Raw genomic sequence first — 22495 nt, 5'->3', positions numbered from 1 at the left:
TCGAACGCGGGGCCGGGTAGACGTGCCGCTCAAAGGGTGTCCGTCAGTCAGACGTCAGAGGCACACAAACATCACTCACTCGGGAAACGGTCTATTTCGCCTCCACCCGTCAAAATACGCGCCTGTTTACATCCTGCTGCAAATGGAGAAAATGTGTTGTTGCACAGTTGAGTTGAATATACCGGTTTTATTATGATACAGTACAATGACAGTTGACCAACATTCCTACAACAAAAATAATTTAAGAGGTCTTGGTCACATAGGATGTCAGCAGGAGGGTTCGAGACCAGTGATTGGAATAAAATTACACCATGGGATTCCACATCACTGCAACCCCCCCCCCCCCCCCCCCCCCACACACACACAAACAAAATGACGGCAACACCCACAGTCCCACACACAAACCAATAAACACCCATCACTCACAAACGAGGCTGTAACAATATCAACAAGGAGCCACTCGGCACGCGGGGTTCACGATAACCATATAATCACGCTGTGAGCCATCACCCCGTGGTATTGCCGAATCTCTGGCAATCGATGGACAATAAAATTCAGTGACCGGGCCCCAACCCCAGACAAAATCACTCGTGATAGCGCGCCTCCCCTCGACTATGAGGTCGACAGGTGCGATGATCAGGACTCAGGAGTCACAGCGCCAGCCACGGTAGATACGGCTAACTGGAGCCACTACCAGTCTGAGAACAGGTAGATCTTCCCGCCGCTGGCAGTCTCGGAGGCAGAGGTTGATGGACTGAGACTCCCGGCCGTCCAGCCAGGCAGACCGAACCAGACTAGATCAGTCTCCACTCGAGCTCCAACTGAGGCCGGAGTTCCACCGTCGTAAAGTTCAGCTATAATTCAGAAGTCACTGCCGCCACACGGTCCGTCAGCCGCCCCAGCTAAGCTCACTGCACCACACTGCACGCTGTGACGTCTGTCAGTCTGGAGCTGAGTCGTCCCATCCCGTGTAGTTTGGAGTCAGCCTGATCCTATCTCGCTGTCCCGAGTGCTACCAACTCATTATAGGCTGTTGTTGGCCGACCCCGGCCCGGTCTCTGTCTCTCGACTCGGGGCTTCAACCGCCTACCTATCACTCGGTCCCCGATATCACTCGTCTATGAGTCCGCCGCCACTACTCGTCTATCAGTCCGCCGCCACTACTCGTCTATGAGTCCGCCGCCACTACTCGTCTATGAGTCCGCCGCCACTACTCGTCTATGAGTCCACCGCCACTACTCGTCTATGAGTCCACCGCCACTACTCGTCTATGAGTCCGCCGCCACTACTCGTCTATGAGTCCGTCGTCGTCGGCCTGCTCCACCAGCCGGCAGACGATGGGCGACTCCACGCCCAGGATGTACTGGCACGGCCGCGGCTCCAGCAGGTACAGCGATACAGCGTTCGGCGACTCGGACTGCTTACACTTGAGCTTCACCTCGACCGAGCGCGGCGCCGAGATCTCGTCACACATGGACCCGCCCGAGTAGAAGTGGGAGACGTGTCGCCGTCCGGCGGCCGGCCGCGGACGTTTCTGCGGGTTGTGCGTCAGCCACTCGCGGTGCACGTCGCGGCTGAAGAAGCCCAGGTGGATGACCGTTCGCGTGCCGTCTCGGTTCACGTGGTACTGGTCGACCCGTTTGCCGTGGCAGAACTCGTAGCGCCACCAGCCGGTGCCCTGACGAACGGGAGGAGGTAAGAGACGAGAGAGAGAGAGAGAGAGAGAGAGAGAGAGAGAGAGAGAGAGAGAGAGAGAGAGAGAGAGAGAGAGAGAGAGAGAGAGAGAGAGAGAGAGAGAGAGAGACCTGTCGCTCCCCCACATTATACTGAGGTCTGAGTTCATTCAGAAGAAAAGCTAAAACACTACACTCCTTGACCACAAAGTGGTCTGTCGCTCTCCTGCCCCCCCCCCCCCACACACACACACACACCTCCTCACCCTGTTGAGACAGTGTTCCGCCATGACTCTCATATCCCTCCTAAGTCCTATTCACCCCGTTCAGACGTCTGTCAGAGCTCAGAGCTCTCCTGTCACCCCTCTCCTCCCACTCACCCCGTTGAGGCAGTGCCGGCCGGCCAGGAAGTCCTCGACCAGTTTCTCGTCGTAGACGGCCAGCGGCCGGGCGGTGGTGATCGGCGGCGGCTCGGCGTCCGCAGGCGTCGTATCCGGGTCGGGCCCGTCCTCGGCGGGGGCGGGGGCGGCGGCGGGGGCGGCGGCCGGCGCGCCGTCCACCGGCCGCAGACCGTGCCGCAGCGCCAGACTCTGCGCCTCCAGCTCCAGCAGCGAGCGCGGCCGCTTGGGCGAGTTGGACAGGGCGATACAGTGGATCAGGTGCTCCACGTCCGCCGTCACCCTGTGAGAGCAAGGAGAGAGGCAGACGTGAGAAGTGCGGGACTAATTTAGACAATAAAAGCAGCATTGGTGACTTCCCACCGCATTTGCACAGCACGGTGGTCCACTAGCGACCTCTAGCGACGCGAACGGATACTGAAATCGCAGCACGGCATCATCGTAAATGCAGGTTACAACAGAATGAGACATTGGTTTAGCACCGCAGAGTGCAGGGTCAAGTTCAGTAGGTAGTTTCATCCTTAACCTTGGTGGCCCGGTAGTCTCCGCTGGTCTCAGTGACTCAGCAGTCTCACCTATGATCTATGTGACTCCCCGTGACTCTCAGCGACTCTCCGTATTCTCACTTAAGTGTAGTCTGGGTGACCCCGCATTCTCACCTGTAGTCTGGGTGGGCGCAGAGCAGCGGTGACAGCACCACGATGACGTACTGGCAGGAGGACGTCTCCTGGAAGGAGACCACCTCGTGCCGGCCGGCCGCGTGGCAGACGTACCGCACCAGCGTCTGGCGCGGGCGGCCCGTCAGGTCGCACACCGTGCCGCCGCTGTATGTTACCTGGTGGGGCAGGGGTCAGAGGTCAGGTCACAGGTCAGGTCACAGTCACTCACAGGTCACACCGTGCCACCGCTGCAGGTCACCTGGTGGGGTCAGGTCACAAGTCAGAGGTCAGTCCAACTCCACACACCATGCCGTCGCTGTATGTTACTTGGTGGAGTCAGAGGTTAGGTCACAGATCATACCGTACCGCCGCTGTCACCTAGTGGGGGCAGGGTTCAGGTAAGGTCAGATGTCAGAGGTCAGGTCACATACGATGCCGCCGCTGCACGTCACCTGGTGGGGTCAGCGGTGACAGGTCAGGTCAGAGGTCAGGTTACATGTCACACACCGTACCGTCGCTGCACGTCAAGTCAAGGAGAGGTTGACTCGTCCAGCTCACCTCCAGGTAGGGGAGGTCGATCTCCTCCAGCCTTAGCGTCCTGGGTCGCCGAGAGGCCGGGTCACTCTTCAGGGCGGCATCCCACTCCTCCACTGTCGGCAGGAGAACAAAGGGATGTCAGATACCAGTCAGATTATGGAAATAGAACGGTCAGAAGTAAACGAGACGACGAGTAGCTAACGAGTTACGTGGCAGATGGGCAAACCAAAGAATGAACGAAAAACGAACGGACGAAAGAACGAACGAACGAACGAGCGAACGAAAGAACCAACGAAACGAAGACAAGGAAAGAACGAACAAACGAAAGAAGGAACGAACGAACGGACGAACGACCGAACGAACGAGCGACAGACAGACCGACCGAACGAACGAACGAAAGAACGAACGAACGAACGAACGAACGAACGAGCGGACGAATGAGTAAACTAACGACACAAGACCACGACGTAGAATATTACCTATCGGGCATTTCTATCAACCATCGTTCGCACGTAACCTTTACGTCTGCGCGAATAAAAGTGCACCTCATCGAAAGAAACGGACGTTACATATATTCCATCCTTCATGCAGAGCCGTAAGGCGCCGGCGGTGGTTACCCTCTGTCTGCAGCGTCTCCTTGCTGTATCTGCCCAGGTAATACTCGATCAGCTTGGTCTGCTTGCCCTCCTTGGTCTCGTGGTACTGGCGCACGTAGTCGCCGTGACACACCTCGTACGTCCAGTACGACTCCAGCTGGCGGCGGATAGGGCGGGAGGGGGGTAAGCGTCGGGTGGGCTCGAAACAGGGAAATAAGACGCTGGGACTGAATGAGACAGATGTCTCTAAACTAGGCATACAATGAGACTTAGGGCCAGCCAAGTAGAACCTGCTTATCACCAAATGGACCGATATTTGTCACCAAAACACACACTAGCGGTAAACGTCCATGTTTAGGCTCGATACAGTCGTGGAGAGCGGGGCGAAAAGGGGACAATACGAGCAGCGAAACTCACCCTGTATGAGCAGGCCAGCTTGTTGAACAGAGGCTCCATCAGCTGCAGAGGGTTGGGGCCGTCGTACGACGCGTCCTCCTCCTGAGGGAAACAAGAACTGAATGTAATACAGTCATCAAATCAAGGCCCTGTTGGTCACATGGTGAGATCATCAATAACACCAATGATAGATAATGGCTCACACTGGCATCAGCAGATGCAAAATACACTATGAAACTCATGCACAACAAATTAAGCTACCTTCATTTATCATGTTAGCTAGTCACAAACAGTGACCTATGACTTATGAGACATGAGTGCATGAACACCAATGTAGTGAGATAAGTAAATGTAGATATGGGCAGGACTGAGTAACTGTGCACCAAAGGAGCAGTGGACCAGTGGAGCCGCCCACCTCATTCGGCTTTTTCACACTCTCCACTTGGCAGTTGTACTGCTCATTGTCCTTGGTCAGCATCAAAATTGACTCCATGTCAGGGGCATTCTGAAAAAGAACATATCTAATCAAGGTGTATGAGAAACATGTTCATTGCCAGTGCAAGTCAATTCACTATTCATTCAATATCATTTTTATAGTACATGCATGATGTATGAGAGCAACAGATGGCATTTTACCAGCTACCTGTGAAGATCCACACCAGAAAATAGTTCCTAGTAATAAGTTCATCCATACTTATGCAATATAAACTGAGACCTCAAAGGACTGATACCATAACTGTTGTAAATAAGCTCTCACCAGCAGATCAACATCAGAGCTTCCATGCCAGACAATCTTCCAGCTGGAATCCTCCACAGTAAAACCTGAGAGCGGGGCATGATCTGCTTCCTTTTCCACATTTCCACTAGCTTCATCTGCATGACCAGCTTGCTGATCATCCTGAACAGCCTCTTGCTCTTGGCCAGAACATGTTGATAAGCAAAGAGCACAACCAAGAAGTAGTATAACAATCTTCATCTTCTCTGAACAAAAGATCACTTGGAAATATAAGATATTGAGTTCAAATCAATCACAAGAGGCATATAGGTGTCATCAAATGATTTTTTGTTTGCAAAGGCACTGGTCACTGCCCTGGTCAAATCAAATCTTGTGATTAAAGTTCTGAAAAGGGAAACATAATCCATCAAATCAAATCATAATCCACCAGTATATACTGCCTTCAATCCACCTTATCAAATGACATCCACCAATCCACAAATTTTTCACAAACTTCCTACCACAATTCATGAATTACTAGCTGCATTGAAGTCTGTGCCATAGTTGGAGTAACCATGCATGAAATAAAGTGTTGCCTTGGTTTGCCATATTTTAGCAAGAAAAAAAAGAAGCTGTCAGGCATCAGCTCAATACAAATACAGCAGCTGAATCTCATTCACTCCAAATCCAGCTCCACTGTCTGATTACTCCCAAGTGCGAGGTCAGTGTTGCAATGTGAGGTCAGTGTTGCAGCTCTGCACTTACAACTAAGACCAATACCTGAATTCAAGAAAATTAAAGCCAGGTTGATTTAATTTGAAACAATTATGTTGTAAAACCAGTGGAAATGGATAAAAACAGGTCAGCCATAAGCACTACTCGTCATGGAAACTCTGTGGCCAAATCCATTCTTTTAGGCACAAGCAAAAGCGTCATGCAGTTCTCTTTTACTCAACACAACCCTTAGCTCTCGGCTGCATGAAAGGAATGTTAACTTCCTCCTATTTCAGTTAACAAATTAAAAATATAGCAAATCCTCACAGCAGCCCACATCTTCCAGCTTTGAACCTGCAACACCATTTGATTAAGTGTTCGACGATTCAGCAAAATAGTGGTTCTATTGATAATAGCCGCAAGTTACCTAGCAACCTCCTAACTTTCATTACGAGTTGCTTGGCAACCAGCTAGTTTCTGCTATTAGCACGTGTCTGTCTTATGCAAATTATGTTTTCGAATAGTGCTTTCTATTAGGCTATGAGCTCTGTGGTATATGAAAGTTGGGTGCTCTTTGGAGCCAAGCATTGCTGTGTTTTTAGTATTTTCTGGTAGAAAGTGCAGAAGTTCTCACTCAAATTTGACTCAAATTAAGATTGTTCTTTCCTGTTAGACCCCTTTTGGATCAAATCCTGGCTCAGGAATGGTGGCACTTGGCAAAACCTCTCACCTGTCAACTTCAAGAAGTGTGATTTTCAGCTGTTTTCAATTGAAGCTGCTTCAGAGGATATTGATTAGAGATGAGGCATCACTCTTCCTACTTACCCCTAATGGTTATGGTAATTTTAGTTTTGTAGTGGCCTTATATTTTGGTTGCCTCGTGAGGAGGCTATACAGCTCGTAAAGTGAGACTGGTTGGTGCCTGGTGGCCACTTTAAAAGCAGGATTTATTCCTAGCTGCTCATGGGCTGGACAGACTCATTTCCTTTGTGTCAGCAACATGAATTATTGGGTAGATTTCCCAAGGATTCTGCAGTTCTGAATCATGGAATTGCCCTGTAATGGTATTGACTGGTATCGGTATACTTAAGTGGGTGTATGGTCATTATAGTGGTATTACAACATATTTCAGATCAAAGAAATCTGTCATATTTGACTATGATACCTACCTGTAGTGATGTGTCTGTGAGTGGCATATCATTGTGATGCTGAGCTGCAAAGCCTGAACTTGTGAGCACAGGCCAGACAAATTGTGACTTTCTGCATTTCACAGTACACCAAACATGAATTTCTTGATGTTGGTCTGATGGAGTACTTGCCATTGTTTGGAAGCCTTGTTGGAATAGCTGTATTTGGAGCATACTTCTACAGAAGGTAGGTAATTTGATGCCCACCCACCTATAGACTATGAAGTATGAACAGTGGCCACTGGCCACACATACATCAAATTTCTTTGTTTTACTTTCTCCAATAGAGCTAAGTTCTTATTGTTCACATTTTCTTTGGCTCATTTGTTTTCCCTTGAATTATCTGGTACAAACTCTAAGGACAAATCTAGCTGCATGACAGCATGGCCATGGCCAATGGTCATTTATGATATCTCACAGTCACCCATGACATGTTTTTGCATTTCATGCCATATCTAGAAGACAAATAAACTTTATGGTTTCCTTGGATTAGGGGTGCTAAAGTAGATGCCACACTAATCAACTTCTTTGATTAGTTTGAAGGGGGGCAGATACCCAATAGGCTGTTAGAGACATTTATCCTATCCATTAGTCATTACCACTTGAGTAGGGACAAATTGGGTCTGATGGGGCCCTGCACCTTTCCTGGGGTCTTACTGGACCCTGTCTGTATAGCAAGGGCTTGATTGCAGACCGTCTGTGTAGTTAGGGTCTGGTCTGACTCCGCAGCCCTGTCCCTGTCTATATAGCTGGGGTCTGACCGGCCCCTGTCGGTAGAGCGCGCGTGGCCGGCACGGCGTGTGACTGCGCGGACCGTATAGACGGCCGCGTGGTGCTAATCACCGGCGCCAACTCGGGCATCGGACTGCAGGTGGCCCGCGAGCTGGCGCTCAGAGGTAACGCGGCACCCACGGAGCACTCGCATGTACTCAGGGGGCACCGCTGCTGCACTGAGCCCGCATGTGCCGCGGCTGTGGGTGGCCCAGGATGGTCGTGATTCACCACTTCAGCTTGGCTAACACACCGGGATGCTGGACGACTCAGCAGCTTTTTGCCGGAGGACTAACATCACGCTTTGGTTTGGATTAGAATAGCAGCACACAGGCTTCCAACACTGCATGGACGCACTTACGCTGATTGGTTTTTCACCCTTATGATGTGAAGGCTATCGGTAAATGGCTGATGGGCGCCGCTTTGACAATCCTCCTACTAGCTGGCTCACTGGACTGATTCTAACACCCGCCTCGCTGGCTACATTCGCCCTCACCTCACCAGCTGCGTTTTTCTTACCTCTCCGTGGCTTGGACCGGCGCCGGTGGTCGCTGGGTTGATCTGCACTAATGTTCACTGTTCAGTGTTCGCCGTCAGATAAGGTGGTGTCTGACGAGTATGCATTGTCGTCGAACTGTGCTGGATGTGCTTTTGGGCCGCCACGGCTCTGCTGTCGTCGAACCATCTCCGTCCTGATTCTGGATCGGCCCACTTTTTTCGTAAAACCACGATTGTATTATTAGTCAGCAGCAACATCACTGATGTTTGATGACGGGTGAAATGTCATTGGGATGGTTTAAGGTGTTTAACTTCTCTGAGCGCTCTCGGCTTGCAGCGTTAATGCATTACTCATGCACTATGTCGGGTGTTTCTTCCGGTCCCCATCCCCGTTGCCCGCCCACTATGACAGTATGCCCACTATGCCACCGTTACGATAGCCGGCGGGGCGCTGGACTGAGACAATCCCGTGCCACTCTGCTCACAGGAGGTCGGGTGTACCTGGCCTGCCGCTCGCTGGAGGAGGCGCGTCACACCGCCTTCAGCATCATCAACGAGACGAGTAACACGTCGGTGCGTCCGCTGCAGCTGGACCTCAACAGCCTGGCCTCGGTGCGCCGGCTGGTCAGCGAGCTCCGACAGGGTGAGTGAGGAGATTGGCCGGTGCCGTGCTGATTGTGTACCACGAGCATTGGCTGCTATTGACATGGGGGAGGCGCCGGGAGTTACAGGGCGTGGTCCATAGTATGTGTTGGGCTGTGTTCGCTCAGTGTCGAGTGTCGACGGAGGTCGTTGTCCATGCTCCGTTCTCACATGTGGTGATTTCCGCCGCTGTTCAGTGGTGATGACGGTTTTGTTTTCATTCTCACTCAGCTGAGACTCGTCTGGATATTCTGGTGAATAACGCCGGCTGCTTCTACTGCCCGCCGTCCCTGACCGAGGACGGATTCACCGTCACCTTCCAGACCAACTACCTAGGTGAGGAAGAGGCACATAGTTACAGAAAATAGAATAGTTATATCAGCTATCTGAGGATGGGAGAGAACAATCCACCCGTCCCGTCTAGACACATCGAACTCCGTTCGTCAGGCTGTGCCGTCCCTCTCCCGGCCTTCAGCCACCAGCTTATCGAGATACACTCCCGCTTTCTCCACGCAGGTCACCCCACCCCGCTGATCCTGTACCCCACCCCGCAGGTCATTTCCCGCTGACCCCGTCTCCCTCGTTTTCAGGTCATTTCCTGCTGACGCGCCTGCTGGCGCCGCTGCTGGTGCAGGCGGCCGCCGGCGCTCGGGTGGTGTTCGTCTCCAGCGCCGCCCACCTGACCGTCTCCCGACTGGAGTTCGACTGCGCCGGCCGCGCCGCGCAGCCCGCCGGCGCGCCGCCTCTCGCCCCGGCCGGAGTGCCCGCCGAGCCGCCGGCCCGGCTCCAGTACCACGTGGCCGCCTACGGACAGGCCAAACTGGCACTGGCCGTGTTCGCAGCCGAGCTGGCACGCAGATTGAGGGGTAAGCTGGCAGGCATATTGAGAGGTGAGCTGGCACGCATATTGAGGGGTGAGAGCGGCGGGAAGGGTTGTGGTGGTCCGCAGAGAGTGGGAGCTGGCCGGCAGATTCAGGGGTGAGCTGGACGGAGACTGATGGGCGATGGAAACTAAGGCTCGCCGGTGAGGGCGACGGGGAGGGGTGTTCCTTAGGCTTAGGGCTGAGAGTGGTGGGTGTATGCTGGACTTTCTGGGAATCCTGACGTTTCTGGGGAAATGTGAAAGGACGTACTCGAAGGGACATGACTTAGATTCGTAATATTATCGTTTTTCAGGGAAGGACATTTGCGTGAACAGTGTGGACCCCGGTAATGTCAACACCGACATCTACCGGCACTACCGCGAACTAAACACCTTCCACGTCCGACTGCTCCGGTAAGTCGCCGCCGCCGCAGTGTGTGGGACGCTGCTGGAGCGCGGGTAGCCAGCCGTGTGTGTTTCATGACTGTCCATAGCGTTCAGCAGGCGTCTGCTGCACTTACCTCTGTGTATACGCCTCTGTAACATCCCTACGACTGGGTTACTTCACCTGACCTGACCTGGCCTGACTCGACTCTCCGTGCGCCGTCAGGTGCTTTCTGATGCGCACGCCCTCAGAGGGCGCTCAGACTGTGATCCACTGCGCGTGCAGCTCCAAGATCGACGGCGTCACCGGACAGTACTTCAAGTAAGTTCACAGGAGGCGTGCTGACGTGTCTTCTCGGAGAAGTCAACGTTAACTATCTCTTTTTATTACGGAGCGAGCGAAGCGAGCGTAGTCTTTCCTTAGATTAACGGAAATTTCTGAGTATGAGCGGCCGGCCGGCCGGCCGGCCGTGGTCACGCTTTTGCGAGGGTTATATCTCAGCAACCACGTGACCGATTTACACGCGGCAATTTTTGTAGGGTAGCTTCATTCCTTCTACCAAGTATTGGACTATTCCCGATGCATGTGGATGACCCCTTATGCACGTGCCACGTGCAAAACGAAGAGGTGTCCGTTTTGTAATTGTTGCAATATCTCGGTAACTACTTGGCCGATTGCGCTGAAAGTTGGCATGTAGGTAGGCACCCACTAGGCACTGCATATCCATGTGCCAGAGTTGGGGCGCTGCTGCACGTGCGCACGTGCAGGGGTCGTTTCCAGATCTCGAGAACGGCTCCACCGATTGCGCTCAAATTTGGTACACAGTTAGGGACCGGTTAGAAGGGTGCCGTGCGCAAGTCAGTTGGGACCCATTTTGCACGTGCGCACGTGCAGGGTGCCGCTTCCAGATCTCGAGAACGGCTGGGCCGATTGTGCCCAAATTTGGCACATCGCTAGAGACCGGTTAGTAGGATGCCGTGCACAAGTCAGTTGGAGGTACCCCCTCGCAATTTCGCACGTGCAAGGCCCACCCTCTCGCTCGCTCCGTTAGTCGCCCCAAAAGGCGTTATACTGGTTTTAACTCTGGTTCATTTATAATGTGTGAGGGATGATATGGCGTCAAGTCCTGCTCGGGTCAGCTTTTGCTTCTGACGCTTTTAGTTAAACGGTCTAACCTATGTTGATGCTAGTAAATCAATGTGTGATGTCAGTTGCATGTGACCCGTCCTGCGCGGATCTTTCTGGTCGCTCTCTTATACTAACCGTGTCCCTCCGTTGTCGTTTCAGGGACTGCACGATAGCCGACGCCAACCCTCTGGTACGTGACCGTGAGGTGGGCGAGGAACTGTGGCGACTGAGCGACCGCTGGACGGGACTCAGCTCACTCTGAACTAACTGAGGGATCTAGGAGACCGGTGAGCTCTCTCTGAACTGTGGGCTCTTTACCACTGCAATCTTGGGCGGATCTCTACCTGCAGTGAGCTTAGTGGCGTGTGAGCGGAGCAGTCGTCGCTACAGTGACAAACGTTTGGTATAGTGTGATCTCTGGTAGTTGTGATAGCAGACTCCCTGAATCTCAGTGCTATATTGTCGTCTGATATAGCCGCACAGTAGCTCGACTGACGGGCGGTGACCCCGCCTGAGTCCCCGCGGGCTCGCCATGTCGCCGATCCACTGGCGCTCGTCGGACGGTGCCGTGGAGCGGACCCTGCTGCCGGCCGAGACGGACCGCTCCGCCGGCGGGGACGGTCCGCCTGAGCCGGCCGGCCTCTGCCAGCCCGGCGCCCGCTGTCGACTGCTGGTGGAGACGGAGCCGGACTGCCCGCCGCCGGCCGGCCTGGACCTCAGCGACCCCGCGGTGACCGCCTGGCTGCCGGCCGGCGCCGCTACTATCGGAGAGGCCGACACGGAGCTGGACCGGCTGCTGGAGCGGTGTCTGCGCTCCCTGCGGCCCGCCGACCGCTGCCGGGTGGTGCTGCGGCCGCGGACAGACCGGCTGCCCGCCGCCGCGCGCGCCGCAGGGGAGGGGGTGGTGCTGACACTGCGACTGACAGTACTGGAGGTGGAGGGCGGACGGCCGGACGCGCGGCTCTCACAGTCGGAGCGGCTGGCAGTCGCCGAGGCGTCCCGTCTCAGAGGGAACGAGCTGTTCGCGGCCGGCCGGGACGTGGACGCGCTGTACCGGTACCGGCGCGCGCTGGCGCTGCTGGTCTATATACTCCCCGAGGGACTGAGTGAGGCGGAGCGGGCGGCGGTCGCCAGCGCGCGGCTCGCCTGCCGCGCCAACCTGTCTGCCGTGCTGCTGCGCCGCGGCCGTCACGAGGCGGCGCGCGCGGCCGCCTCGCGGGTGCTCATTGAGCAGCCGAACCACGTGCGGTGCCTGTACCGGCGCGGCGCGGCAAACCTGGCGCTACAGGACCACGAGGACGCCGAGCGGGACCTGCGCCGGGTGCTGGAACTGGACCCGGGCAACGCGGCCGCCGCCCGGCAGATGGCGCTGCTCGATAAACGGAAACGCGACGTGGACCAGCACACGGCCAACTTCATGACAAAGTACTTCCAGCAGTAAGCCGCGCCGCCGCTGGTGTATGGATGGACCTTTTACCGGCGGAAGTGGCGAGGGCTATATGGCCATACGTATGCACCATTCAGGTGGAGGTGATGAGGCAGGGAGTGGACACTCTAAGCAGAGCCACGACAGACGACATTGTAAGCCGCACCGTCTCCCTGTTACGTTTAGTCGCCTATTATGCTGCCGTTAGGTCAGCGGTCGTGATGGGATCAGCGATTCTGGACTTAACCGACCTCCTCGCATGCATATGACATTTCAGAGAAGATAGCCGGGCCTGCAGCAGATGTATTAGCGTACCGGGACGGCTGGGACCACTTCTGCGCCTGCCATCTATCGGGCAGTGTTTGAAACTACAGCGGGCGCCGGCCGGCCGCGCCGCGCGGCGCCGTTACCGGGCTATGGAGGCGAATGAAGTGGTGTAAAACCAGACGAATTTTACGCTTGTAAAGCAAAAAACGAAAAATGTACACTCACCACAGTGTTCAGCAAAGTACTGGGAACAATATGGATATAATTTAAAGCTAGTACGATGCGAACTGTTGGTTCCCTAGAGCAGTATTTACCTACATACTTGTAGGAGATAGGACTTTAACATTACGGGAGCTTCTAAACTGCGCTCGCAATGTACTTGGTTGTAAATATTTTCGTTTAGAGGCAAAAATCTAAAAATGTACAGTCAGAGCGTTGTTCCCAATGCTTCTAGGTACACAATGAACATAAATTTAGCTCAAAATGTCATCACACATTGGTTCCCAGTCCAGTTTAAAACGACACTTTGTGCCGCAGAGCCTATCTCTTCCAATGGATGGCGGCTGGGTGGCGGTTGTAGTGGTGGACAAGACAATTCTTGAGTGAAATGAAATCATTTGCTTTCAAAGAAGAATTTTGAAGAACTTGTAATAATTGACAAATGATCGTTAATTACAGTGTATAATTTCAAGTTCATGGCAAATGAAAATATTTTAAACAATGCTAGTGAACCCCAGTACCGCCGCGCGAGAAAGCAAGTACTCGACGCACGGTCTGCCCGCCACTTCTGAAAATGGTCCGCGGCCGGCCGGCCGCGACCCGACACGGCGCCGTGTAGGTGCCATCGTGGCCGGACTGGCTACCCGCAGTACCTGCTGGTGTGCGATGAACCGGGTATTGTTATGGTCTGGAACGAACTGTTACGTCTGTACCCCACGGGGCCGGCTAATTCCTCCACCTCAGCCTGTGCTGAGTGCGGGGTTTGATGCTGCCAGCGCTCTTCCAATACGCGTTGTTATACAGATATGGGGCATTGCTTTGTGATATAATAAAGCAGTTTTGTGATAATGGCTTTTGATTCAATAATGATCGTTGTGCTTATTTGTTAGCAGCACTCGTCTTGAAGTGAGTCACGCAAGTTACTCGTTTTCCCTCATTTGTTTCAGGTACCGCGGGCATAAGGATCATTTGGTTCTATCTTTCGTGTTTATTTGATCTCCTTCACATCCACAACAACAACAATAATAAATAACAGTTCGTGCATTCAATGGTGTGAGCCAGCGACCCTCGCCGTCTGAGTTCGTACGGCGCAGATCTGGCTCCAAACATACGGAGATGCCACGTAATAGCCCTTTCAGTCTTTGCACGGTACAAAGAACAGGTCACGCCCTGGAGTAGTGCGAAAACAATCTCACCGAGCAAAATACGCACCCATACAGACTGCACGTTCAAATACATTCAGGCCATGCCTCACAGTTGTACATCGTTACACTTGTAGCACAATTCAGCCCAGTGATATTGCTTCACCAGCCGGTGTGGCCCTTTTACATGAATATTGTTTAGCAGGACAATGTAATGCGTGTTTTACTATAAAAGCTGTTTTTTATCAAACCAAAATAGCTTGGTTCAGCAGCACCCGTTCTGTATCTTTCAGACTATCGATATAAGCTAATTTGCTGTCGTTACTGAAGTACAAAGTGCTGATTGCTGACTGAAACATGTGGTTGTCTCTAGTTGTCCGCGCCGCCGCTCTCCGCTCGCTGCCACGCTGGCCGCTCGGCGGGCGCCGCCTCCTCTGCTCCGGGCCGTTCTGAGGATCCTCCGAACATGGCCGTCAGGATGGGGTCGCTCTGCACGGGCGGCAGCTGCTCCTCCGCCGGGGAGGGCGCGGGCGTGGAGGGCCTCCGGAACAGGCCGGCTAGGAGGCCTCCGCTGCCGCCCCCGGAGGACTGGGAGGAGGAGGAGGCGGAGGATGAACCTCCTCCGAACAGACCGGAGAGCAGGCCGGACATCCAGCCGCTGCCGGGCCGGGCGGGCCGAGGCCGCGCCGGCGGACCACTGGGGTTCTGCGGCAGCTCCGGCCGCTCCTGCGGCGGCGGAGGACGCCGAGGCGGGGGCGGGCGGAACGGCCGCTCCGGGAGGAAGCCGGGGGCGCTCTGAGCCACCTCAGGCCGAATCTCAGCTGTGTTTGACTGAGCGCTCGGACCGAACTCCCCGGTCGGAACAAACGGCCCGCCGGCATGGAACTCCACATCATCGTACTGAGGGATGTCACCCATCTCCTCCCCGTAAGCTTGTCCAGGATGATACAAGTCGGCCGGGTCTGCGTCCACATACTCCTCCTCGGCGTATGGCCGGCTCTCAGGCTCTGCTGTCACCTGGCTGACCTCCTGGGCCACCTCGGTCGCCTCCTGGATCACCTGGGTGGCTTCCTGGGTTCCCTGCTCGGCCGGAACCACAGTCTGCCTTACCGGAACCCGCACCACGCCGGAGACCACGGGCGCCCAGACGGAGCCCTCCGACTGCAGGTCCGAGGGGTCGCCGATGTAGTACTCGAGCTGCTGGTAACCGGACGCCTCGGTGGTGTCTGCCGCCTGCTCAGGCTGCTCGTAGTACTGCTCGGGGTCCTGGTATTGCCTTGCATCATCGTAGTATCCCTCGGAACCCTCGTACTGCTGCTCCGGGTCTTCATAGTACGGCTCGGCTGATTGAGGCTCCACAAACTGGTTGTTGTGCTCCTCAGAACTGATGTGTCGTTCGGGCTGGTCGATGGTCGTTTCAGCATGCTGTTCGTCCTGTTTCTGCGGCGGGTGGTTGACGATCGGAGTCCAGGCCTCGATCTCGGAGAGGATACGGTCGGTGACGGCGGCGGCCTCCTGGTCCTTGGAGGCCTCCAGGACGGCCGGGTCGGCGCCGATGTCGTTCTGGACGGCCGGGGTGGGCGACGCCGGCCGCTCGGGGCTCCACGGCTGCGGCCGGGTCGTCTCCCACTGGGAGCCGACCGCAGTCGCCCGGTTAGACTCGGTGGTCTGCTCAGTGTACGGCTCGGTGGTTGGCGGCGGCTGGTAGGTCTCCGTCGTCACCTGCTCGGGTGCAGTCTCATCGACAGCGACCGTCTGTACCTCAGTCGGTGTGCCGATCTCCAGAGCCGCAGTCGGCTCCGTCTGGTCGTCAGCGCGCGACAGCTTCTGCACCTTGGCCGGCTCCGAGGAGAACCCGATGGCGTTCGACACCGGCTTCCGCTTCTCCGCGTACGTGGGCTTCTTGGCGTGCTTCTTGCCGGCGTTGATGCCGAACATCTTGATGCTGGAGTAGCCTCCGGTGTGCGTGTACGGCGACTCGGCCACCAGATTCTGCGCCACCGTCACCGGACGGATGCCGAAGCTGAACGGCGGACGCTGCGTGGCCAGGGTCAGGATCGACACCCGCTCGCCGCTCTCTGGTTTGGCCTGGGCGGGTCGGGGTGCCGGTGCGGCGGGTCTCTGCGGCGGGGCAGAGTCCTGAGGGCGAGCCACCGATGGTGTGATGGCCGGCTCCGGTCGACTCAGAGAGGGGCGAGAGAACAGGCCCGGGCTCTTCACTGGCGGCCTGGAGAACGGCTGAGGACGGCTCGCCGGCAGAGACTCGGGACGGGTCACTGAGAACGGCTCAGGACGGCTGACTGGGAGGGACTCGGGGCGGCTCACGGAGAACGGCTCAGGACGATCCACTGGGAACGGCTGGGGTCGTGCGACGGAAGGACGGATGAGCTGCGGCGGCCGCGGCCGGCGCGTCGGAAGGGGAGCTTCTGTGGTCTCCGGAGCAGCCTCTTCTGTGACCTCCTCGGGAGCGGGCCGCTGAGGCAGTGTCAGTGTCGGCCGTCGGATGGGGCTCTCCACCGGCCTCTCGGGCACGGTCAGGAGAGGCTCCTCGACTGGAGTCTCGCTCTGGACCTCCTGCTCCTGCTCCTCAGGCTCGGGCCGACGCTGCAGCAGCGGGGACGGCCGCCGGGTCGGCCTGCTCGCCGACAGCCGGTCGAACACGGACGGTCGCGCCGGCCGGCCGCCAGGGGTCACCACAGGCCGTCCTCCGGGACCGGGCCGGCGGCGGCTCGGCGGCGGCCGGCGCCGACGGTTGGACTGCAGCTCCGACTGGATCAGACGGTCGATCAGGGCCTGACGGTCGGGCGACACGGAGTCGGACTCAGAGTCAGTCTCCGGGCGGGACTCCGAGAAGCCCGGCTGTTTGAACACGGACGGGCGGGGTCGGAAGACGCTGGGCCTCTCAGGGAAGCTCGGACTGCTCTCAGTGGAGGTGGTGGCTCTCTCGGTGGTGGTGGTTGTTGTCGTGGGCTCCTCTGTCGTAGTGGTGCTGGTGGTAGTGGTGGGGGCTAACGTAGAAGGCTTCTCCGGCCGCGGGACGCTCGGTCTCGCTCCGGGCCGCGGTCTCGGTCGGAGTCGGTTCAGGTCGGGCCGCCTCTGGAGGAAGCTGGACAGCGGCCGCCGCCGGCGGACTCCGCTCGGCGAGCTGTCATCATCGTCATCATCGTTCGAGCCGGGCGCGGGCCGGCGGCGGAACGGCGGCCGCGGGCGGGCCGGCTGGGACGCCGGTGTCGGCGGCACGCGCCGGGTGGTCGTCTCGGTCACCCGCTCTGTAGTCGTCGTCCGCTCGGTGGTGGGACGGGCGGTGGTCGTGGTTGTGGTCGTCGTCGTCGTCGTTGCTTCAGTCGTGATCCGCTCAGTCGTCTGAGCTTCCGTCGAAGTAGGCTCCACTGGCTTTGTGAATCTCACTGGCTCGGGCTCTTCTTTTTTCTCCACCTCTTCAGGTCGCTGGAAGTCCTCGATCTCCTCCTCAGGACTGACGGTGTTGAGCTCGTCCCGGTCGGCCGTCTCCTCGGTCGCCTCGGTGCGCTGAGTCACCGGCTCGACCTCAGGAACCTCCGGCGCCGCGGGACGCTCAATCTCGTTCTCCTGGAAGAAGCTCGGCCTCTCGAGCCGCACGGGTGGCCTCGGGCGGGGTCGCACCGGTCGCCGAGGCCTAAACGGACGTACGGGACGGATGGTCTGCAGTGGTGGCGGGCGCTCCTCGACTGGGCGCTGTACCGGGCGCTCGACCGGGCGCTCCACGGGCCGCTCAAACGGCCGCGCTACAGGCCTCTGTACAGGTCGCTCCACCGGACGTTCCACTGGACGCTCCACGGGCCTCTCCACCGGACGCTCTACAGGCCTCTCTGGCCTCTCCTCTGGCTCCTCCGTCTGACCCTCGGTCTCCTGGCCCTCCTCCCTGATGGGGGTGAAGGCGTCCGCCGGCAGCAGGTCCACGGGTGGCTGGAACGCCGGCGCGCCCGTCTCGGTCGGCGGCGGGGGCGCGTTCACCACAGGCACCCTCGGAGGAGCCGGGACCGGCACCGACGGGGCGGGCTCCGAGTCGAGGACCGGCTCGTCATCGCCCTCCAGCTCAGCAGGGGGCTCGGGAGCACCGAAAGCGCCGGCCGGGGTCCAGCCGTCGGCGTCAGACTCGCTGAACGAGAACCGGTCGTCGGTGGGGGGCAACTGAGGCGGACGGAACCCGCCGGGTGGCGGGCGCTGCGGCCGGCGCTGGGGCGGCTGCGGGAACTGAGGACCCGCCAGCTGCTGCGGTGGGCGCTCGGAGAACTGCGGCGGGCGCTCGGAGAACTGCGGCGGACGCTCGGCGAACTGCGGTGGGCGCTGGTTCTGCTCGGAGAACTGAGGAGCGGGGTTCTGCTGCGGCCGCTGCTGAGGCGCCCCGTTCGGCGGGGGTCGGCGCCGGATGGGCTCCTGCTGTGGGGGAGGTCGGGGCGGCAGGCGCTGCGGCGGCTGGCCGGGCCACGGCTGCTGGCCGGCGACCGGTCGGCGGCGCGGCGGCAGGGGCCGGTTTAGCTGCGCCTGCTGGCCCTGCGGGGGCGGCCGGGGCCGGCGGCGGCGCGGCGGGCCCGGCTGCCCCTGCGGCAGCGGCCCGTCCACCCGGCGACGGATGGGCGGCCTCAGAGGGCCACCGTCCACCACGGGCGGCGCGTACTGCAGCGTCGGGCCGTTGGGCACGGGTCCGATCGGTCCCAGGGGGCGCCACTCGTCCGAGCCGCTCGCCGAGGAACGGTGCAGCAGTACCGCCGGCTTGCCTCCTGGCGGACAGAGACGGAACCAGGGGTCAATCGTATGCGCCGACCGTCCCTGCCTACATGATAGTCCTGCCGCGACCCGTGTCGGGGAGGTATGCGACTCCTACACACAGGCGTCTGATGTGACGCTATTGGCGCTCGATGTTCGACGGAACACGTCGGAATGTTCCGCTAAGCGGGGCACATCCTGTTACCTTTTGTTGACCGCTGTCGGTTTCGCGACATTTCTTTATCAGACTTTGTAAAAATGATTGGACAATGGGGCTGTAAATTCGTCACAAGCGTCATGCATTTCCTCACACGCTCGAGCAGCGAGAACTGTTGTGGATACCGCCTTAATTATTTTCTTCAGTACGGAGTACCCTAGCGATTTCCTAAACCTGGTACGCTCGACAGTCGACGCTGTCTGAACTCTGGCCTCTGTGTGTCGTTCTCTCACCTTGCCTGGGTCCCTGCCAGAGCTGCTGGCCCTGCTGAGGTCGCTGGGCAGCCGCTGTGGCCGCCAGCAGGGCGACCAGCAGCTGCCGCAGCCCGAGAGCCGACATCGTCACCTGCAGGGGTTAGAGGGGGACAGTCAGTCACGAGCTATCTGCTACCACAGGGCCGACATCGTTACCTGAGGGAAACAAGAGGACAGTTCGTGACATATGAACCGGCGACCTGTGGTTAGAGGTGACATCGTGTTAAGTTCATACTTTCGACGTTTGGGCCCATCATTTATCTTTTCCTCTTTGACAGCTTTCTATTGGCTGCATATGCCAAGATTTACTTCACTCTACTGATGGCGTGTGAACAGCTCATTTACCAGACCGGCAACGAAGCGTCAACGTATGACTAACCGAGCTGTCTCTCATCATCCTCAGTCTGCGATACGCCCGTGCGTCAGCGCTCGTCAATCGGGTTAATGCGGCGAAATTCGACAGAAAGTACACATATCGTGCCACTCCGCCTCCAGACCAGTTTTACGTATGCGAGTGCTTATTTCTGGTGGCGGTTAGAGAGCTCAATACGTGCGCAGCGGAGGGGTTTGCGCCGGAGACGGAGCTGACTGGAGGCACGTGCGCTAATTTCGGTCTCAGTGGGTTAATCCTCCGACTCGTTCCCGCCTTCTGACCCATATCGCTGCGGGTCGGTGCGGATCTCGAGTCGGACCGGCCACTCCGCTATCGGCAGCGCCGGTCCGCCGCTCGCCATTGTTGGGACGCGCCGGGTTTCTGGGTGCAATGGCGTGCTATTCAGACCGCTGAGATAGAAGGAACGGGAGGTGAAACCCGAAACATTTTAGTGCATTGATGAAGATTTTTTCGTTCTATACCTAAGGAATGCCATACCCGTGACAGGTTACGGCACCTGTTACGGCACAAAGGGAATCATTTGATCACGCGCTACGCATTTTTATTTGTTTGTTTTATCATCATTGCTGATATTGAAGGGTTGCCTATTTCTGAACGGATTTCTCCCCCATGCTGGGAGTCACGGGTCAGCTCCGCGCCCACCCGGAACCGCCTGACCCGGCGCCGTCTCCAGCGCTGAAGTAGGTCCCGGGACCGTCACGAAGTCACAGCTGATGACGCCTGTGCCGTCACGACCGTCACGACGCCGGCGACCTTGCTGAAAGGCCCGCGCGGCGGTCATCTGAAGGTCGTGTGTGCGGGTCAGCGCCCCGGCCGGCGCACCGGTGACCCAGTGGCCGGCCGGCCGGGCCCGACTGGTTTGCGCAATGCATGGGTAACGGACGGATGAGCGGCCGGTGCGACCGGTGCGACGGCGGGTCAGCGGCCGCGCCGGCCGGCCGGCCGACCCGTGCCAGCCAGCCACGCACCGGTCGGAGCGGCAGCCCGACCGACCCGGGACCCGGGGTCCGCACCCAGCCGGCCGATCGGAGCGGGCTAACCGACCCGGGACCCGGGGTCCGCGCCGGTCGGCCGGCTGCCCGCGGACCCTGCCGGACCTACCGGCGGACCCCGCCCGGCCGGACGCGGCATACTGTCCCCACAACCGGCCGGCAGCCCGCAGCGGCACCTGCGGTTAGATTCGCTGCCGGCGCGCGCGCCGCGGTGGTGTCACTGGTTTCCATGGGAAAGTGGCTGTCCACCCACTGGGTCACTGGGCTGAGCACACGGAGTTGGAGGTGCACCAGTCGCCGAACGAGCCGGCCCCAGCTGGTTCGGCCGGAACCGGCTGCGCATGGCTGCGGTCGCGTTTTAACGGATCCTCCGCGGATTTGCACAGCATTGACTTTCACATTTCTCTGGGGAACTGAGTAAATAGGTCGGCACAGCATGTCGTGACGAATTAGGCGACTTCAGTCACGAAACCTTGACAGGTTTGTGTGCTCTTCCGCCGCTTTGTTTGCGTTATCTCGATCGGACTGCTTATAAGCCCCGTTCTTACATGCTCGGGTAGACACGATAATTGCAGGTCATCATCGTGCGTGTTGCGTGACTGTAAACGTAAGGGCCACTTACGCACACCTTGAATGATCTATCGCGTCAGATGTCAGCAGAAAGCCCGGAAGACGTGCCACCTTTCACGGCATGATGTTGAGCTTTACCCACCTGTATTTATTTTTATTGTGCTCCAAAAAAAACTTCTTTGATTTATTAGTTGTCCCTACCCTTACGCATTAGGTACTGAAATGTATCCACAACGTTTTTGTGAAATGCTTTACAATGGTTGAAAAGTTAAAATAAATCAAAATCATCCTGTAGGGACGAAAAAATGCTTGTTGGACAAACAATCTCGCAAAACATTCCAAACAGTCAGAAAACGATATTCGAGTTTTGAGTTAGATTTGGGGACACGCCTAAAAAATAATCTAATGAGTCGAATATTTTAAAGACGGTTACTTTTTGGATTATGTTACATTATCGATTATGTACATATTCTTACATTATCGACGGTACATACATTGACATACCCATCTAAGTGATTTCGTGAAAACACGTCATAGGCCTTTTTCAAAAACAAACGTGATATATAAGCGCATTCATATAGACGTCCGTGATTAACAACGGAAACATAATTTTCCATTCATAAATTATTATGTGAAAAAATGTTAAAGAGTTTTTCAGCCTCAGTGAACTGAAAAATTTGAAGGTCAGTGATGAATGACAATTTAATCTATAGCCGAAATGCCTATAACTAATATTTATAATAAGAATGTTTTTAAAAAATCGACAAGTTATGTGGATTAAGTACCTACAATAAATGATTTCGGACGATCTGCCTAAGCCCATCACGCACACCCCTATCGGGTGACCCACCGTGTAGCTGTGTAGACGCCCGCTATCAGTCCGTCTCCGCTGGTCGGCTGTGCTGTCCCCGTCTCCGCTGTTCCCGCTGTGTGACCGCCCGTCAGGTCCGGTGAGGGCGGTGTCCGGGCGCGGAGCGGGGCTGGTGCGGCCGGTACCGACGGCCCAGCGCGGCCAACTGACCACCGGCGGCCGCTCCTCCGACGGCGACGGGCCTCCGTGACCCGGCGACGCGCCGCGACCCCGATCGGAGCGGCGGGCGCGGCGCG

The 22495-nt window shown here is 57.1% G+C and overlaps 4 protein-coding genes across 10 annotated transcripts; 2 read left to right on the top strand and 2 right to left on the bottom strand.

The window, feature by feature from the left end:
- Positions 1 to 159: 159 nt before the first annotated feature.
- On the bottom strand, positions 160 to 6093 carry LOC122386643 (endoplasmic reticulum lectin 1-like). Of its 5 annotated transcripts, XR_006257418.1 has the most exons (10): positions 6016 to 6042; positions 5017 to 5379; positions 4675 to 4764; positions 4281 to 4361; positions 3885 to 4020; positions 3289 to 3380; positions 2731 to 2906; positions 2054 to 2354; positions 1209 to 1678; positions 160 to 1133 (listed from the first exon to the last, which is right to left on the bottom strand). XR_006257418.1 is itself a non-coding variant. In XM_043376027.1 (9 exons), exons 2-9 carry the CDS (start codon positions 5233 to 5235, stop codon positions 1286 to 1288), a joined length of 1488 nt encoding a protein of 495 aa, XP_043231962.1. In that variant the 5' UTR covers positions 5236 to 5379; positions 6026 to 6093; the 3' UTR covers positions 160 to 1285. The 5 variants fall into 5 exon arrangements, 4 of the variants coding, with proteins under 4 accessions (XP_043231962.1, XP_043231963.1, XP_043231961.1 ...); XM_043376027.1 differs by having other exon boundaries at positions 160 to 1678; positions 6026 to 6093; XM_043376028.1 differs by lacking the exon at positions 6016 to 6042 and adding an exon at positions 6043 to 6064 and having other exon boundaries at positions 160 to 1678.
- Positions 6094 to 6225: 132 nt separating this feature from the next.
- On the top strand, positions 6226 to 11442 carry LOC122386644 (retinol dehydrogenase 12-like). Of its 3 annotated transcripts, none has more exons than XM_043376029.1 (9): positions 6226 to 6240; positions 6962 to 7062; positions 7653 to 7771; positions 8632 to 8787; positions 9018 to 9122; positions 9377 to 9652; positions 9963 to 10062; positions 10259 to 10354; positions 11321 to 11442. In XM_043376029.1, the coding sequence occupies exons 1-9, from the start codon at positions 6229 to 6231 to the stop codon at positions 11421 to 11423; spliced, it is 1068 nt and encodes a 355-aa protein (XP_043231964.1). In that variant the 5' UTR covers positions 6226 to 6228; the 3' UTR covers positions 11424 to 11442. The 3 variants fall into 3 exon arrangements, with proteins under 3 accessions (XP_043231964.1, XP_043231966.1, XP_043231965.1); XM_043376031.1 differs by lacking the exon at positions 6226 to 6240 and adding an exon at positions 6277 to 6299; XM_043376030.1 differs by lacking the exon at positions 6226 to 6240 and adding an exon at positions 6711 to 6752.
- Positions 11443 to 11558: 116 nt separating this feature from the next.
- LOC122386645 (FK506-binding protein-like) lies at positions 11559 to 13922 on the top strand. The gene has a single exon (XM_043376032.1). The coding sequence runs from the start codon at positions 11694 to 11696 to the stop codon at positions 12600 to 12602; it is 909 nt and encodes a 302-aa protein (XP_043231967.1). The 5' UTR covers positions 11559 to 11693; the 3' UTR covers positions 12603 to 13922.
- A 124-nt stretch (positions 13923 to 14046) lies between these two features.
- Positions 14047 to 22495, bottom strand: LOC122386642 (proteoglycan 4-like). The gene is made up of 3 exons (XM_043376023.1): positions 22239 to 22495; positions 19412 to 19523; positions 14047 to 18975 (listed from the first exon to the last, which is right to left on the bottom strand). Exons 2-3 carry the CDS (start codon positions 19515 to 19517, stop codon positions 14585 to 14587), a joined length of 4497 nt encoding a protein of 1498 aa, XP_043231958.1. The 5' UTR covers positions 19518 to 19523; positions 22239 to 22495; the 3' UTR covers positions 14047 to 14584.

Source organism: Amphibalanus amphitrite, unplaced genomic scaffold, assembly GCF_019059575.1.
Source record: "Amphibalanus amphitrite isolate SeventyFive unplaced genomic scaffold, NRLGWU_Aamphi_draft 000258F_arrow, whole genome shotgun sequence".
Classification (NCBI taxonomy): domain Eukaryota; kingdom Metazoa; phylum Arthropoda; class Thecostraca; order Balanomorpha; family Balanidae; genus Amphibalanus; species Amphibalanus amphitrite.
Note: the sequence above shows the minus strand (reverse complement) of the source record. Positions and strands in the feature narration are given on the sequence as shown.

Bases quoted from the DNA above. Each gene is read 5' to 3' on its own strand.
- LOC122386643 (XM_043376027.1), bottom strand. From the start codon at position 5,235: ATGAAGATTGTTATACTACTTCTTGGTTGTGCTCTTTGCTTATCAACA. The intron at 4,362-4,674 runs GTGGGCGGCTCC...TGTTTCCCTCAG, and splicing joins GTGTGAAAAAGCCGAATGAG to GAGGAGGACGCGTCGTACGA. The intron at 3,381-3,884 runs GTAACCACCGCC...TCCTGCCGACAG, and splicing joins GGAGACGCTGCAGACAGAGG to TGGAGGAGTGGGATGCCGCC.
- LOC122386644 (XM_043376029.1), top strand. The intron at 7,063-7,652 runs GTAGGTAATTTG...CCCTGTCGGTAG, and splicing joins GGAGCATACTTCTACAGAAG to AGCGCGCGTGGCCGGCACGG. The intron at 9,123-9,376 runs GTGAGGAAGAGG...CCTCGTTTTCAG, and splicing joins CTTCCAGACCAACTACCTAG to GTCATTTCCTGCTGACGCGC.
- LOC122386645 (XM_043376032.1), top strand. From the start codon at position 11,694: ATGTCGCCGATCCACTGGCGCTCGTCGGACGGTGCCGTGGAGCGGACC.
- LOC122386642 (XM_043376023.1), bottom strand. From the start codon at position 19,517: ATGTCGGCTCTCGGGCTGCGGCAGCTGCTGGTCGCCCTGCTGGCGGCC. The intron at 18,976-19,411 runs GTGAGAGAACGA...TCTGTCCGCCAG, and splicing joins CTGGCAGGGACCCAGGCAAG to GAGGCAAGCCGGCGGTACTG.